General features: G+C 45.3%; 1 protein-coding gene across 2 annotated transcripts in view; it reads right to left on the reverse strand.

Annotated features, from left to right (window-relative positions):
- The window catches only part of fancm (FA complementation group M), a 70986-nt gene extending 52910 nt beyond the window's left edge, over positions 1-18076 (reverse strand). For both annotated transcript variants that reach the window (XM_078406710.1, XM_078406712.1), the window contains exons 1-4: positions 17363-18076; positions 6875-7047; positions 6695-6772; positions 2062-2220 (exon numbers count right to left, since the gene is read on the reverse strand). In XM_078406710.1, the coding sequence (XP_078262836.1) occupies positions 2062-2220; positions 6695-6772; positions 6875-7047; positions 17363-17942 (990 nt within the window). In that variant the 5' untranslated portion in view covers positions 17943-18076. The remainder of the gene's footprint in view (positions 1-2061; positions 2221-6694; positions 6773-6874; positions 7048-17362) is intronic.
- Positions 18077-18080: the final 4 nt, after the last annotated feature.

Genomic DNA, 18080 nt, shown 5'->3' on the forward strand with positions numbered 1-18080 from the left:
CAAGTACAAATGTCTATTAACAGCACAAAATGGAGTCACAGCAAGTTATTTTGCTTGATGCCCTTAGTGACAGAATGCAGCAGGACATGATAAATAATATATAATCATCTGCAAAGCTAGAAACCAATTCTGCATATTTTGAACTGCTGCTATTCCCTCCTTTAATGCCGTTATCAAATGAGGACATAAAACAGCCCATTATTCCTTTTTCACTAATCTGTCTCAATCATTGATATTATGAGCTTAAGTTAATGTTTTCCACAACTGAAATTTATTTTTAGGATGAGAGCTTCAATTGAAAAACTGGCATTGATGGCATAGCTCCAATTATTGTGCAGGTAATGGCAATGGTAGTCACATTTAACTGAATGGATTTGCTCAGTCACTTTAGAAGGAAGTGTGGGAGTCTCTCAGAACATGATCCAACCAGATTTTTTTTTTTTAAACAACTTTTTAGCTACAGCAATGTTTAATTTCAGATTATCTTTGAAAGCAATGCAATTTTGCTGCCATATATACATTAAAAGGAATAAGACACTTAAAAAAAAAAAGCAGAATAGGCTAATGTAGTCCTATTCACAAGTTGGAAGACGATTCATATTTACAAGATTCCATTGCAAATGATCTGTGTCCCAACACCAGATGGCAAATCCCTTCCATTTATCTACTGAACTAGTTGGTGAGCATCCAATGTTTTTATTTATTTTTATTCACGTGCATTTATGGCTCACCAAATGTGAATAGGAGAGCTTTATGCATCAAAATAAATCACACTAAAAATGAATAACATTGAGATTTAAATACACCGACAACACCACAGTTGTTAGATGAATTACGGATAATGAGTCAGAGGATAGGAAGGAGATTAATCGTGTGATTGAATGGTTCCAGAATAACAACCTTGCTCTCTACATCTGTAAAACCAATGAACTGGTTGTTGATTTTAGAAAAGGAAGGCAGAGGATCCACAAACCTAACTTCATCAACTGGCCGAATGGCCTACCCCTGCACCTATTGTCTATGTATCAATGAGGGCGAACTCTTTACGTACTGGCGAGACGTTGGCAGTTGTCACCAGGTGGATATGCCAAGAGGTAGGTATATTATTATGCTGAAGACAACAGCTTTTGGTTATCCGCATCTCGATCGCAATGGAGTGGTTATTAAAAAATGTCTCTCTCCTTTCCCTCTCCTTAGTGGCTGTTAATCACAAGAAACATTTCCGTATTGATTCGTACAATCAACATTAAATTGGTCGCATGTATCCAAAACAACATTGTAGTAAATAGCTACTTTGGCACATGCCCCCAACGTAACATTCTTGTAAAAGGTAATAGCTCTTTTAATCACCTTTCACAAAAGTTGCGTGTTTATTAAGATTGGAAACTTTTTTGAAATAAAATATGTGCTTTCATTTCAATTAGACCATATTCCAAAACAAGAAAATAATAATAATAATAATAATAATAATAATAATAATATTCATTTATTGTCATTGCAACGAGTACAACGAAATTAAAAAATAGCCAATCCTGACGGTGCGTACAAACATATATGCAATAAATGCAAAAACAAATAAATACATAAATACAATTAAATACAATTATGTTAAGTACAAAGATTTTTTAGTGTTGCCTAGTGCAAAGGTAGTGTTCAGTTCTCGTATGGCCCTGGGGTAAAAACTGTTCTTAAGTCTGTTTGTTCGGGATTTTATCGACCTGAAACGTCGGCCAGAGGGCAGATGAACAAACAGACGGTGGCCGGGGTGGGATGGATCTTTTATTATTTTGCCTGCTCTACTGAGGCAGCGTAGGCTGAACAGGTGAATGACCATTTTACAATCCCTTCTATGAAAATTAAACCACTTTAGTAAATGATTTCTGTGCAAAACAAAAGCAACTTTAAATTTCTATTACCTCCCTCCGTTTTCCCCATGTTGTTACGGATCTTAAAAGAATGGAAGATGGAGTAAAATCGTTGTAGTCCTGTATTTCACTGTTGACCTCAAATTCCACTCAATCATATAACGTCTGTCCTCGTCAAGAGAAAAATAAAACTCACCTGTAGGTATAAAGACTGAATAGCAATCAGCTCAGGTCCCAAAGGAAGAACAAACTTCTCGACATATCGCTGGTGAGAGTACGGTTGGATATCTATTGAATCTTCAGACCTGACCTCCAGACGTGAAATCATCAGGTTTGAAATAACTTGCTGTACAGTCTGTCATGACAGGAACAATGACATAATATGAGCATATCAAATAGCAGAAAGTTCTCCCTAACCAAGCCTGCCAAATTCCCCAAAGAAAAAAATCATTGACATTTTCACCATTCCAGTCACCTACCTCTCTCTCCCCAACTCCACCAAGCGAATCCATTCGCCAGATTTCCTTACCAGGTGTTTCATCCAAAGCTGGTTTCTCTGCTGGCTCCTCTGCACCCCAATCTTGCATCAAACATTGCAATTCAAATAATATTTTCATTACCTCTGCACGTGGTTCCCTTCCACTGCAGCATTTTCAAACTTTTTATTACTTCCCTTAAAAAAAACCCAATCTATTGCTCTTCCAAATTGTTACGCAAAGATTTGTTATGGAAATATTTAACCTTTCCATTAAGGCCTTGAACAGATTGCCAATTCTTCTGACATCTTTCGAAATCTTTTCAGTTGGATCATCAAGTCCCCATAACTCGTGTCAGAAATGTTTGTGCTTTTTGTATAATAGTTTTGTATTATTACAATTACAATTGTATATTATAAATATTATATTTTATTACATTATAATAATAATTATTATATTATTATAATTCTGTATAACGAACCGCCTAACACAACTTTTTGCCTCAACAGTTTATTCTAGTGTTGTACAATTTGTAGAGACTATATTTATCCGGTTCTGTGCATTCACAGCATCACCAGGAGGTAAATGAATCAAGAATTAGAGGGCATAGGTCTTAAGATGAGATGGGAGATATTTACTAGGAATCTGAGGAGGCAATCTTTTCACACAGAGGGTGGTACGCATGCAGAACAAGGTGCCAGAGGAAATGGTTGAGACAAGTACAATAACAACAGACTCTTGCCCAGAGTAGGGGAAACCGAGAACCAGAGGACATAGGTTTAAGGTGAAGGGGGAAAAATTAGCTAGGAATCCGAGGGATAGCTTTTTCACACAAAGGGTGGTGGGTATATGGAACGAGCTGACAGAAGAGGTGGTCGAGGCAGGGGCTATTGAAACGTTTAAGAAACAATTAGACAGTACATGGATAGGACAGGTTTGGAGGGATATGAGCCAAATGCAGGCAGGTGGGACTAATGTTGATGGGACATCTTAGTCGGAATGGACAAGTTGGGCCGCAAGGCCCATTTCCACCTTGTATGACTCTCACAACGTTGAATAGACATTTGGACAGATACATGGGCAGGAAAGGGTTTGGGGCAAATGGGCCAACCGTGACCGTGACCATATGGGTGAGCTTAGATAGGGCACCTTGCTAGCGTGAGCTTAGATAGGGCACCTTGCTACCAATCTGCAACTACCAATCCATCTTCCTACCCCACAAACTCTCAGTTCCTTAATTCCAACTCCTTATACATATCCCATCCCCCCTTCAGCCTCATCAATAGCAATTCTTGTTTCAGGCACTAAAAGAACATACTTTGAAATTCCTTCACTAAATCCTCCAATTATGTCTCATCTCCTTTAAAGTTCTCTTTTCATAATCACCTTCAATCAAATTTCAAGTTTTTTTATATTACATTGTTTTATTGAACAATTTATGCTCTTTAGATACTTACCTAGTACTAATATTATCAAACGTGAGCAATGCTGTGTCATTTTATTCATGTAAAATTTGATGCATCAGTGTTTTACAGGACAATAAACAGTCAATGAGAGATACATAACCCACTAAACTGTTTTGAGGTGGATGTTCATGGAAAGATATTGCCAAAAATATGAAATAATGGATGATCTTCATTTGCCCTACTGTTTTGATTTACTGCTGAATATGCCAACTATTTGCACCATTTACACCAGTGTTTTGGTATGAAAGCATTTCTTAATACTGAATCTGGCCAAACATTACAATTTTATGTATAGCTGTAGAAAAAAAAATCTAATAGTTTAGTAATTAACATTTTCAATAGGAGGCTCAAAACCACAGCCCAACTAATATTAATATAATTAATCTAGTCTTTTCATATATCCTTTTAGATTACATATTGCAAGCAGTTATATATTGTACCGTAATCCTCTGTGGTTTCGAACACACGGTCTTGATCCTAAAAATCCAGTTATGATACTGTGATTAGTAAAGACAACAACTTTAATGCAGTAGTTCCATGTCCTTCAGCCACAAGGCCAGTAGATCTTGTTCCAAGACAGAAAGCTGTGGATTTAAATCTCACTCCAAACTGATAACACACCAAATAATTGTAGCTCCTCCTTGAACACCATTATCCCAACCAAATGCATCTACAAACTCCTAGAACTAGGACTCAGCACCCCCTCTGCAACTGGATCCTCACCCTCTTAACCCATAGATCATAATTAGCAAGAATAGGTGCCAAAATATCCTCCACGATAATTCACAACACCAAAGCCCTGCAAGGAAGCATTCCCAGCACCTTACTATACATCCTATACACTCACAACTATGCAGCCAAATTCTGCCACAACTCCAGTTACAAGTTTGCACTCCACACCATCAATGACGAGACAGAGTACAGGAATCTTTGGAAATATTTATCTTCAGAAATATTTATCCCTCAATGAGACCAAGACAAAAGAGCAAACTTACTGACCTCAGAAAACAGGACAGCAGTCAGCTCCAATGGTGTTGAAGTGGAGATGGTCAAGAGCTTCATGTTCCAGGACATCAAAGCAGCCAGCTTAAGCAAGGACCACTTACACATTCTCTTTTCTCCCCTCTCTCATCAGGCAGAAGATAGAGAATTGTGAAAGCAAGTACCACCCGGTTCAGAAACAGTTTCTTCCTTACTGTTATTAGACTACTGAATGGGCCTCTCCTAAGCTATGGGTGTAGTTCTAATCTCCTAACTACATACTGTACATAGAACAGTACAGCACAAGAAATGGGCCCTTCGGCCGACAATGTTAGTGCCAAGCATAATGCCTAGTTACACTGATTTTATCTGCCTGCACATGATCTATTTCCTCTATTCCAGCACTTCCATGACCCTAGGAAAAAGCCTCTGAAACTCCATTATCATACCTTGTCCCAAGGCCCCCTGTATAAAAAGAACTTGCCCCGCACAGCTCCATTAAACTTTGCCCCTCTTACCCTATAGCAATGCCCTTTAGTGTTGGACATGTCCACCCTGAGAAAAAGGTTCTGACTGTCTACCCCACCTATACCTCTCATAATTTTATACGTTTCTAGCAAGTCTCCCTCAACCTCAGGCTCTCTGGAGAAAACAATCCAAGTCTATCCAATCTCTCCCTGTAGCTGAAACCCTCTAACCCAGTCAGCATTCTTTTGCATCCTCTCCAAAGTCTCCACACCTTTCCTGTAATGGGACGACCAGAACTGCATGTAATATTCCAAATGCAGCTTCACTAAAGTCCTATAGAACTGCATCATGTCTTCCTGGCTCTTATATTCAATGCACCTCACAATGAGAGCAAGCATACCACATGCCTTCTTGACCATCCTATCTACTTGTGATGCCACCCTAATGAGCTATGAACTTGAACTCCAAAGTCCCTCTACACATCAATGTTGTTAGGGGTCTTGCCATTAACTACATACTGTCCCCTTACATTCAACCTCCCAAAGGCAATGAAAGGGAGGTTGGTTTGTATGATGGTCTGGGCTGCGTCCACAATTCTCTGCAATTTCTTGTGTTCTTGGGATGGAGCTGTTCCCAAACCTTGCTGTGATGCATACTGATAAAATGCTTTCTACTGTGCATGTGTAGATGTTGGTGAGAGTTGTTGGGGACATGCTGAAAGTCCTAAGCATTCTAAGGAAGTAGAGGCAATGTTATGCTTTCTTGGCCATTGCTTCGTTATGGCTGGTCCAGGACAAGTTTCTGCCTATATTTACACTTAGGAACTTGAAACTTTCAACCATCTCTACTTTGGCGCCGACATTGTATTCCTGAAGTCGATTACAATATCCTTTGTCTTGTTGACATTAATGGAAAGATTGTTATCATGGTACCAGGTTACGAGGTTCTCAATCTCCTTCCTGTACTCTATCTCATCATTATTTGATATCTGGCCCACAATGGCAGTGTCGTCTGTGAATTTGTAAATTCAGTTTTATTTGTATTTGCTTGCACAGTCGTGGGTGTATAAGGAGTAAAGACGGCTGCTGAGAACATCCCTGCTGGGCACCAGTGTTGAGGTTTATTGTAGGGGATGATAATGCAGCCTTGACATCTGGCAAAGTGGCCTTGCAGGGCACGAATTGTTGCCCATAATGAGATTTATAGATATGTTGATTTTAAATCCGCAGGGAAGCACTTTAGAGGCTGCATTCATGAAAAAGAAAACTAAACCTTGAAAATATATTTTCAAGTACAGAAACTGTGATGTCTCCTAAAAACAGACATTCTTCATCTCTACAATAATTGACCTTCAATGTCCTTTGGCTATGATTTTATCCTTTGTGTGTGCAATTATCTGGTCTTCAGAAAAAGGATGAATTTTGTGTAAGTAACTAACCTTTATGTCCCCACCAGGCGTGGCAGTCAAGGCCAGAACTCGGAACTGATGTGTATAGTTGCATAGCTCCTTAACAACCTTTAATAGAAAAAGTGAATATTATTAAAAAATACTTAAATCACAAGATGTCACTCTCAAGAAACAAAGCAGTTACAAAAATGTTATTAAATTGTACTGTACCTGGCAATAAGCATGATTTCCTAGTGCCTTATGTGCTTCATCCACCACCAAACACTTCACATCAGTAGCTGGACAAGCTCCTCGAGAAAGGTCATTCATCATAACCTGTGGTGTGAGGAAGAAAACGCGCCTGGTATTCCAAATATTCTGGCGATTCAATGCCTGTGTGTGTCCTGAAAGAGTTATGGAATACTTACTGGATATTAATTTTAGTTCATACAGTTTTACAAAATTAACATCCAGCTTGCCACAATAACTGCCAACTAATGACATTTGTACAAAATTGCATTGACATGGGGCATTAGAAAACCAATAGTCAAAGCCAAAGTGCATGGTCCAGATGTAGATTTGATTCTCATTTTTGCTGAGGTTTCAAATCAGTTGTACAATAATTACATTTTAAATCTCCTTTAGTTTTCTTTTACCCAGCTTTGGGACACTGGAAACAGATTACCCGCCCCTCCTGTCGACAGCATGCCATGGTAGGGTACCATAAATAAAGTGACCTGTCTTAAAAACTACCACCGAGTAGCTCCAACATCGACCATAATTAAGTGTTTTGAAAGACTGTGTAGGAAGGAACTGCAGATGCTGGTTTAAACCGAAGATAGGCACAAAATGCTGGAGTAACTCAGCGGGACAGAGAAGGAATGGGTAACGTTTCAGGTCGAAACTAAATGGTCTCCTTCTCTCCCTTCCTTCTCTCCAGAGATGCTTGCTGCCTGTCCCGCTGAGTTACTCCAGCATTTTGTGTCTGCTTTGAAAGACTGGTAATGACCCACATCTAGGGCAATCTTCCAGTCAATCTCAAGCCCTTGCAATTTACGTGCAAGGAAAATAGGTCTACAGAAGGTGCCATCTCTCTTGCACTGCACTCAGCTTTGGGTAGCCTTGACAATAAGAATACCTATATCAGAATGCTATTCATTAATTCCAACTAAAGTTGTGAAGAATGAGTAGTGATCTTTTCAAAACAAACAATTCTTATGGAGCTTCACAAAGTAGATACAACATTTAACGATCCCTTTGCTGGTGGTATCTGAACCAGTGGCCATGTCCCATAATAAGTCTTCACAAAAAAAAAATCTTCACTAAGAGTGGAATTTTTTTAGAATTCACAACCCAAGAGTTATTTATGAAAGCTCCACATGTTAAAGACCAAAGAACAATAGATTTTTATATTGTGGCGGGCCAAGCCACTATGGTTACGAACCGTCGTTCGTTGAGCTCGAGCACTCGTGTGGACCTGGCATGATCTGGGCCGACCAATCAATGCCGACCTGGGTAGTCACCTGGCGGTGTGCAGCGGACGACAGAGCTAGTCTTCACCTCACAGTCAACATGTTAACACACAGCAGCAATCAGCAGTAGCAGCAGCAGCAATCAGCAGTAGCAGCAGCAGCAATCAGCAGTAGCAGCAGCAGCAAGCAGCAGTAGCAAGCAGCACCTAGCTGTGTTGCTTGGGAAGTAGTGTGTGGGGATTGTGTGGGGATAGTAAGGAGTAAGACCTGTGTGATCTCCCGGACTAGTTTCGATCGCCTAGCTTGGGGTCGGAGAGGAATTTCCCGGATTTTTTCCCAAATTGGCCTGGGTTTTTTTATCCGGTTTTTCGCCTCTCCCAGGAGATCACTCAGTTCTTTTGGGTGGGCGGTTGGAGCGGTTGGAGTAGCGGCCGGGCGGTAGGTTTAGTAACCAAGCGCGGGGCTTTGTTTGGAGAGTATGACTGCCAGGGCAGTTTTTTGTTCTGGGTGTCAGATGTGGGGAATCTGGGAGTCTGATAGTCTTCTAGACATCCACATCTGCGCCAGGTGTGACGAGATGGGGCTCCTAAGGGACCGTATTAGGAACCTGGAGCGGCAAATTGATGACCTCCGTCTGATCAGGGAGAGTGAGGAGGTTATAGATAGGAGTTACAGGGAGGTGGTCACTCCTAGACCACGGGAGGTAGACAAGTGGGTCACTGTTAGGGGGGGCAAGGAACAGAGGCAGGGACTAGGGAGTACCCCGGTGGCTGTACCCCTTGGAAATAAGTACTCCTGTTTAAGTACTGTTGGGGGGGACAGCCTACCTGGGGGCAACGACGGTGCCCGGGCCTCTGGCAAGGAGTCCGGCCCTGTTGCTCAGAAGGGTAGGGAAAGGAAGAGGAGAGCAGTAGTAATAGGGGACTCTATAGTGAGGGGGTCAGATAGGCGTTTCTGTGGACGCAGTCGGGAGACCCGGATGGTGGTTTGCCTCCCTGGTGCCGGTGTCCGGGATGTGTCTGAGCATGTCCAGGATATCCTGAAAGGGGAGGGAGAGGAGCCAGAGGTCGTGGTACATATAGGTACCAACAATATAGGTAGGATAAGGGAAGAGGTCCTGAAAGGAGAATTCAGGGGGCTAGGAAGAGAGTTAAAAAAAAGGACTTCCAAAGTAATAATCTCAGGCTTACTGCCTGTGCCACGCGATAGTGAGAATAGGAATGGAGTGAGGTGGAGGATAAATACGTGGCTGAGGAACTGGTGCAGGGAGCAGGGTTTCAAGTTTCTGGATCATTGGGACCTCTTCTGGGGGAAGTATGACCTGTACAAAAAGGACGGGTTGCATCTGAACCCGAGGGGAACCAATATCCTGGCGGGGAGATTTGCTAAAATAACTGCGGAGACTTTAAACTAGTACGGTTGGGGGGAGGGACTCAAACACAGATAGCTAATAGGCAGTGTGTGAGGCAGGAGGCAGAAAAGGGAAACACTCAGACCCAATATGTAGGAGAGAAAGAAGGGAAAAGAAATAAATTGAGAATAAGAAATGATGGGTCCCTTAAATGTGTATATTTTAATGCTAGGAGCATTGTAAGAAAGGTGGATGAGCTTAGAGCCTGGATTGACATCTGGAAGTATGATGTTGTGGCGATCAGTGAAACATGGTTGCAGGAGGGTTGCGATTGGCAATTAAATATTCCAGGATTTCATTGTTTCAGATGTGATAGAATCGGAGGGGCAAGAGGTGGGGGTGTTGCATTGCTTGTCAGGGAGGATATCACAGCAGTGCTTTGGCAGGACAGACTAGAAGGCTCGATTAAGGAGGCTGTTTGGGTGGAACTCAGAAATGAGAAAGGTTTAGCAACACTTATAGGGGTGTATTATAGACCGCCAAATAGGGAACGAGAATTGGAAGAGCAAATATGTAAGGAGATAGCAGATATTAGTAGTAAGCACAGAGTGGTGATTGTGGGTGATTTCAATTTTCCGTATATAGACTGGGAATCACATTCTGTTAAAGGGCTGGATGGTTTGGAGTTTGTAAAATGTGTGCAGGATAGTTTTTTGCAGCAATACGTAGAGGTGCCTACCAGAGAAGGGGCAGTGTTGGACCTCCTGTTAGGAAATGAGATGGGTCAGGTGACGGAGGTATGTGTTGAGGAGCACTTTGGGTCTAGTGATCATAATGCCATTAGTTTCAATATCATTATGGAGAAGGTCAAATCTGGACCAAGGGTTGAGATTTTGGATTGGAGAAAGGCTAATTTTGAGGAGATGAGAAAGGATTTAAAAGGAGTGAAATGGAAATTGTTGTTTTATGAAAAGGATATAATAGAGAAATGGAGGATATTTAAAGGTGAAATTTTGAGAGTACAGAGTCTTTATGTCCCTGTTCGGTGGAAAGGAAAGAATAATAATTTGAAAGAGCCATGGTTTTCCAGGGAAATTGGACACTTGGTTCGGAAAAAGAGGGAGATATACAATAAATATAAGCGGCAGGGAGTAAATGAGGTTCTTGAGGAATATAAAGAATGTAAAAGGAATCTTAAAAAGGAAATTAGAAAAGCGAAAAAAAGATATGAGGCTGCTTTGGCAAGTAATGTAAAAGTAAACCCCAAGGGGTTCTACAGATATGTCAATAGCAAAAGGATAGTGAGGGATAAAATTGGTCCATTAGAGAGTCAGAGTGGACAGCTATGTGCTGAGCCGGAAGAAATGGGGGAGATATTAAACAATTTCTTTTCTTCGGTATTTACCGAGGAGAAGGATATTGAATTATGTGAGGTAAGCGAAACAAGTAGAGTAGTGATGGAAATTAGGAGGATTAAAGAAGAGGAGGTACGAACACTTTTGAAGAATATAAAAGTGGATAAGTCTCCAGGTCCTGATAGGATATTCCCTAGGACATTGAGGGAAGTTAGTGCAGAAATAGCAGGGGCTATGACGGAAATATTTCAAACGTCATTAGAAACAGGGATGGTGCCGGAAGATTGGCGCATTGCGCATGTTGTGCCTTTGTTTAAAAAAGGTTCTAAAAGTAAACCTAGCAATTATAGACCTATTAGTTTGACGTCTGTGGTGGGAAAAGTAATGGAAAAGATACTTAGGGACAATATATATAATTATTTGGATAATCAAGGCCTGATTAGAAACAGTCAACATGGATTTGTGCCTGGAAGGTCATGTTTGACTAATCTTCTTGAATTTTTTGAAGAGGTTACCAGGGAAATTGATAAGGGCAAGGCTGTGGATGTTGTCTATGTGGACTTCAGTAAGGCATTTGACAAGGTTCCACATGGAAGGTTGATTAAGAAGGTTAAATCGTTGGGTATTAATAGTGAGGTTGCAAGATGGATTCAACAATGGCTGAATGGGAGATACCAGAGGGTAACGGTTGACAATTGTATGTCAGGTTGGAGGCCAGTGTCTAGTGGAGTGCCCCAAGGATCTGTGTTGGGTCCACTGTTGTTTGTCATTTACATTAATGATCTGGATGATGGTGTGGCAAATTGGATTAGTAAATATGCAGATGATACTAAGATAGGTGGAGTAGTTGATAGTGAGGTAGATTTTCAAAGTCTACAGAGAGACTTGGGCCTTTTGGAAGGGTGGGCTGAAAGATGGCAGATGGAGTTTAATGCTGATAAGTGTGAGGTGCTGCATTTTGGTAGGACAAATCAAAATAGGACGTACAGGGTAAATGGTAGGGAATTGAGGAATGCAGTGGAACAGAGGGATCTGGGAATAACTGTGCATTGTTCCCTGAAGGTGGAATCTCATGTGGATAGGGTGGTGAAGAAGGCGTTTGGTATGCTTGCCTTTATAAATCAGAGCATCGAGTATAGAAGTTGGGATGTAATGTTGAAATTGTACAGGGCATTGGTGAGGCCAAATCTGGAGTATGGTGTGCAGTTCTGGTCGCCAAATTATAGGAAGGATGTCGACAAAATGGAGAGGGTACAGAGGAGATTTACTAGAATGTTGCCTGGGTTTCAGCACTTAGGCTACAGAGAGAGGTTGAACAGGTTGGGTCTTTATTCTTTGGAGCGTAGAAGGTTGAGGGGGGACTTGATAGAGGTTTTTAAAATTTTGAGAGGGACGGACAGAGTTGACGTGGGTAGGCTTTTCCCTTTGAGAGTGGGGAAGATTCCAACAAGGGGACATAGCTTCAGAATTGAGGGACAAAGGTTTAGGGGTAACATGAGGGGGAACTTCTTTACTCAGAGGGTTGTGGCTGTATGGAATGGGCTTCCGGTGGAAGTGGTGGAGGCTGGCTCGATTTTATTATTTAAGAGTAAATTGGATAGGTATATGGATAGGAGGGGATTGGAGGGTTATGGTCTGAGTGCAGGTAGATGAGACTAGGTCAGGGAGAATGGTCGGCGTGGACTGGTAGGGCCGGACAGGCCTGTTTCCATGCTGTAGTTGTTATATGTTATATGTTATATGTTATATGTTACAACTTGCCCTCTTGTACTAATTGTTGAGCTGCATTGTTTAAATATTAAACCGAGTGTTTCTACAACACATGAACCTCTACAGTGGTGACCCCGACGATCCAAAACAGCCTCTTTTGGATTTCATCATGCCTGGAGTAGACAACCCAGATCAGCAGAACAGTTTCACTCAAACTGCCCACCTTCTGGACATCATAGCCCCAAGTGTGGTTTGAACAAGCCAAAGCCCAATTCCACATCCGCCAGATAACTGCCGACGTCACCAAGTACTACTGTGTATTTATTTCACAAAATGCTGGAGTAACTCAGCAGGTCAGGCAGCATCTCAGGAGAGAAGGAATGGGATGCTGCTCCTGAGATGCTGCCTGACCTGCTGAGTTACTCCAGCATTTTGTGAAATAAATACCTTCGATTTGTACCAGCATCTGCAGTTATTTTCTTACAAGTACTACTATGTGGTCAGTGCGCTGGACCAGGACACCGCCGGGCGCCTGATCGATTACCTTCGCCAGCCACCAGCCGACAACAAGTACGAAGGGATCAGAACGTTCCTCAAGGACACTTTCAGTCTCAACCGCTGCAATAGGGCAGTAAAACTCCTGCACATGGATGGCCAGGGCGACTGCAAACCGTCCGTGCTCATGAACGAAATGCTCATCCTGATGGATGGACACAAGATCTGCCCCCTTTTCGAGCAGGTCTTCCTCGAGCAGATGCCTGAGGACATCCGCCTGCTCTTCGAAGATGACGATTTCACCAACCCCGACGGCCGGCAGCCCGTGCGGATGTGCTGTGGCAGGCCAAACAGCAGGGTGGAGCCACCATCAGTTGGGTGGAGGCGGTGCCTCGGCAGGTCATACGGATGGTCCCAGCCTCCACGGAAGGAGCGGCAGTGACGTCGGCCACGAACGGCGCCAGCAAGGACAAGTGGTGCTCCAAAGGTGGGGCTCCGAGGCCCGCCGATGCCAACCACCCTACACGCATCCGGGAAACGCCTCGGCCGGCCGTTGGTAGTGGCAACTGCGGCCAGCCAAAAACATCACCTCTCTACACCTGGGATCGTCATTCGGGGCGGCATTTTCTCATTGACACGGGAGCGGAGGTCAGTGTTTTGACTCCCTTGGGCACCGACACGCGTTCCGGAAAGAAGGGGCCTCCACTGACCGCCGCCAACAGCAGCAACTTCAGAACATAAGGGGTCCGCACGATCCCACTCAACTTCAACTCAAGTGAACTTCGGGTTGCTTCAAGTGAACCTTTATCATCGCCGACGTCTTACAACCGCTGCTGGGATCCGACTTCCTCCGGGCGCACTCCCTGCTGGCGACGTGAAAGGACAACGTCTCGTTAATTCTGAGACGTTCGAGTCGATCGCACTGCGCCATGCCGAATTGACCACCTCGGCCTGGTGACCTCCGACAACGAGTACGCCAGGATTTTGGCCGATTTCCCTGACATCATAACTCCTCATTTCACAACGGCCAGCCCCAAGCATGGGGTGAAGCACCATATCCCCATCACCGGACTGCCACTCCATGCGCGCAAGGTGGAGGAAATGGGCACAGTGCGCTGCTCAGACAGCCCGTGGGCATCCCTGCTTCACATGGTCCCCAAAGCGTCTGGTGGCTGGTGACCCTGTGGAGACTACCGCCGTCTCATCGAGGTCACAACACCCTGCTCCTCACATCCAGGACTTCGTGACAAACCTGGACGGTGCCACGGTTTTTTCCAAGATCGACCTGGTACGCGGCTACCATCAGATTCCGGTCCACGCAGACGACATCCCCAAGACGGACCTCATCACCCCGTTCGGGCTCTTTGAGTTCCTGCGCATGCCTTTCGGCCTCAAGAACACCGCCCAAGCTTACCAACGGCTCATGGACACAGTGGGCCACGGGCTGGACTTCGTGTTCATCTACCTCGATGGCATCCTCGTCGCCAGCTGCTCGTGCCAGGAACACCGCGCACACCTCCAGCAGCTCTGCCAGAGGCTCAACGAGCATGGCCTGGCCATCAACCTTGCCAAATGTCAGTTTGGCCTCACTTCCATCAACTTCCTCGGCTACCATATCAACCAGCACGGAGCGGTCCCGCTCCCGATCAAGGTCGAGGCCATTCGCATGTTTGCCAAACCCTTTACTGCGAATGGAAACAAGAGTTTGTCGGCATGGTCAACTTCTATCACCGTTTCGTGCCAGCAGCCGCCAGGATCATGCATCCACTGTTCAAGGCCCTGGCCAACAAGCAGAAAGAGCTTGTTTGGGACGATGCGGCCACGATTGCTTTCAACAATGCCAAGGAGACGCTGGCAAAGGCAACGATGCTGGTACATCCCCGGACCAAAGCACCAACAGCTCTCATGGTTGACGCATCTGGCACAGCCGTGGGCGGAGTGCTGGAACAACACATCAATGGTAGCTGGCAGCCCCTCGCCTTTTTCAGTCGGCACCCGAGACCCCCCCGAGCAGAAATACAGCGTTTTCGACCCGGAGCACCTCGCTCTCGACCTGGCCATCCAGCATTTCCGTTACTTCCTCGAGGGCAGGGAATTCGCAGCTTTCACTGACCACAAGCCACTCTCATTTGCCTTTGCCAAAGTGTCTGATCCTTGGCAGCCCAACAGCAGCATCACCTGACCTACATCTCAGAATACACGACTTGCGTCCAGCACATCGCAGGCAAGAGCAACCAGGTCGCAGATGCGTTGTCCCATACCGCCATCAATGCCATGCACGCTTTGGCCCCAGGTGTCCACTACATGGCCGTGGCGGCCGCTCAGCGAGAGGATGAAGAGATGCTCGCCTACCGCACATGCCTGCTGTTGGAGGATGTGCGATTCGGGCCCGCTGACACCACACTCCTCTGCGACATGTCTACCGGACAGCCAAGATCCATCATCCCCGCTGCCTGGCGCTGCCGGATTTCCGACATGGTTCATGGCCAAGTTCATGTGGCACGGGTTGCGCAAACAGGTCGGCAACTGGCCCAGAGCGTGCATCCCCTGTCAAACCTCCAAGATTCAGCGACACATCAAGGCTCTGCTGCAGAACTTCGCCCTGACACACTGGCATTTCGACCACATCCACGACGACTTCGTTGGACAGCTGCCCCCATCCAGAGGTATCACCCACCTCTTCACCATCGTGGACAGATTCACGAGATGGCCGGAAGCCATCCCGCTCTCGGATACCTCCACTGCGACGTATGCACGTGCCCTCACTGCCCAATGGATTGCCCGCTTTGGCGTGCCGGCGGACATCTCCGACAGAGGTGCGCAGTTCATCGAGCTGTGGTCAGCAATGGCCTGGCTGCTTGCCACTAAGCTGAACCACACTACAGCCTACCACCCGCAAGCAAACGGCCTAGTGGAATGTTTTCACCGGCATATGAAGGCATCCCTCAAGGCACGGCTCATGGGCCCGGACTGGATGGACGAATTGCCGTAGGTCATGTTAGGCATACGCACTGCCCCGGAGGCCTGGCAACTTCCTCGGCCGAGCTGGTGTACGGCGGCCCGCTTACGGTCCCTGGGGACTTCATCCTGGTGGCGCGTTGACATCAAGAAACACCCACGACCATGCTGACGCGCCTCCGTGAGAAGGTGGGCATGCTCTCTCCAGTCCAAACATCCCGACACGGTCTCACAACCACTTACATTTCCGATACTCTCTCCCATTTTTGACAATTTCCATTTCCCTGATCCCAACCAATTCATCTTCACCATAGAGGGCAAAACCATAGATGTTGTCTACATGGACTTTATCAAGGCGTTTGATAAGGTTCTGCATGATAGGCTGCTCTGGAAAGAAAGATCGCTTGGGATTCAGGGAGAGCTAGCCGACTAGATAACGAATTGGTGATGGTTGAAGGTTGTTTTTCAGACTGGAGACCTGTGATCACCTCAGGGATTGGTGCTGGGCCCATTTCTTTTTGTGGTTTATATCAACGATTTGGATGAAAATGTACAAGCAGGCATGTGAGTGAGGTAAAAAAAAAAAGGAAAAGATCCGAGCGCTTGCGCGAGACGTACAATGGGGGTCAAAAGTTTACACACAAAATTACCAGTTTCAAGCCTCTTTTAGTGCATTTCAAAGTAAAAACAGACATTACAAAATAATGTGAATATGTCACTGTACACTAATAACATTTTGAAGTAAATTCGCACATTAGTTGACAATCAACCCAAAAAGGTGGTAATTGGCTTTTCTGCTGGGTTTTATATTTTAACCCTGTCTTAATTAATTTAGTTATATAATCTTGCACTTAAATTTAATATTTACTCATTACAGTTCCACCACTGGGAAAAACGCCCCTGCATGCAATCCAGGGAAATCAAGTATGTCAAGAGTGGTTTATTGTCATATATCCCGAATATATTCAATATATACAATATATATAATACAGCAGCACAACAGGTATGTAAACATAAGGCACAAAATGCTGGAGTAACTCAGCAGGTCAACAGCATCTTTGGAGAAAGTGGATTGGGTCGGGCCCCTTCTTCAGAACCTATCAGTTTTCTCCAGAGATAACATATCTTTCATTCAATTGTTCTATATCTCTCTACATCACTGGCTATACCTCTCGTTACCCTGACTAGTCTGAAGGAAGGTCTCGACCCGAAACGTTACCCATTCCTTCTCTCCAGAGATGCTGCCTGCCCCGCTGAGTTACTCCATCGTTTTGTGTCCATCTTTGGTTTAAACCAGCATCTGCAGTTCCTTCCTACACAAGTATCAAATCTGATGACCGTCAACCTCTAGGTGTTCAAGCAGTTATGAATAATTTACCTGTCATTTCTGCCATGTGGTTCTGCGGGATGCCCATCACCTTGTAACAAGCTTCGATCTGCTGAGCGACCAGAGGTTTCGTCGGGGCCATGAACACAATTTTCCCCGCAGGGTACCAGCGGTAGAAGTTGTACATCGACACGGCAGCGATGAAGGTCTTGCCCAGGCCAGTGGGCAGACAGACCAGCGTGTTGTGAAAGAGGGCGACGCGGACCATATCGAACTGGTAGGTCCGGAGCGGCCAATTATTTGGATAAATCCACACGTCCCCAGCGGACAGGTCGAAGCCAGGCAGCGTGGAGCCGGAACCGGCCCGCCGACTGGCACTGCCACTGCCACTGCCACTGCCACTGCCCAAGCCCCGCTCCGCCTCGAACACCGCCACCAGCAGCACGTCGTCATCTTCGCCGTCCTCGAAGCCGCCCGGAGCGGCCTGAGCTGATGTCGCTGTCGCAGTCGCCGCCGCCTCCTCCTCCGGGCGCCGCCTGCCCTGGGCCGGTAGGCCCACCGTACGGGGCTGGTGTGCACTCGCACCGGTGCCCCAACTCTGGAACAGAGTCCGCTGCCGCCCGCCGCTCATTCGAGAAGTTGCTGCTGCTGTTGCTGCTGCCAGGCGACGCGCTGAGGCCGAGGCCGAGACCGCGGGCGCTGCTCAGCATCGCCAGACGGCGGCGGTCAACCGTTGCTCTGCTCGAATCCGGCGCCTTTCCTCAACGCA

The sequence above is a fragment of the Rhinoraja longicauda genome, chromosome 10 (genome assembly GCF_053455715.1).
Source record: "Rhinoraja longicauda isolate Sanriku21f chromosome 10, sRhiLon1.1, whole genome shotgun sequence".
NCBI lineage: Eukaryota > Metazoa > Chordata > Chondrichthyes > Rajiformes > Arhynchobatidae > Rhinoraja > Rhinoraja longicauda.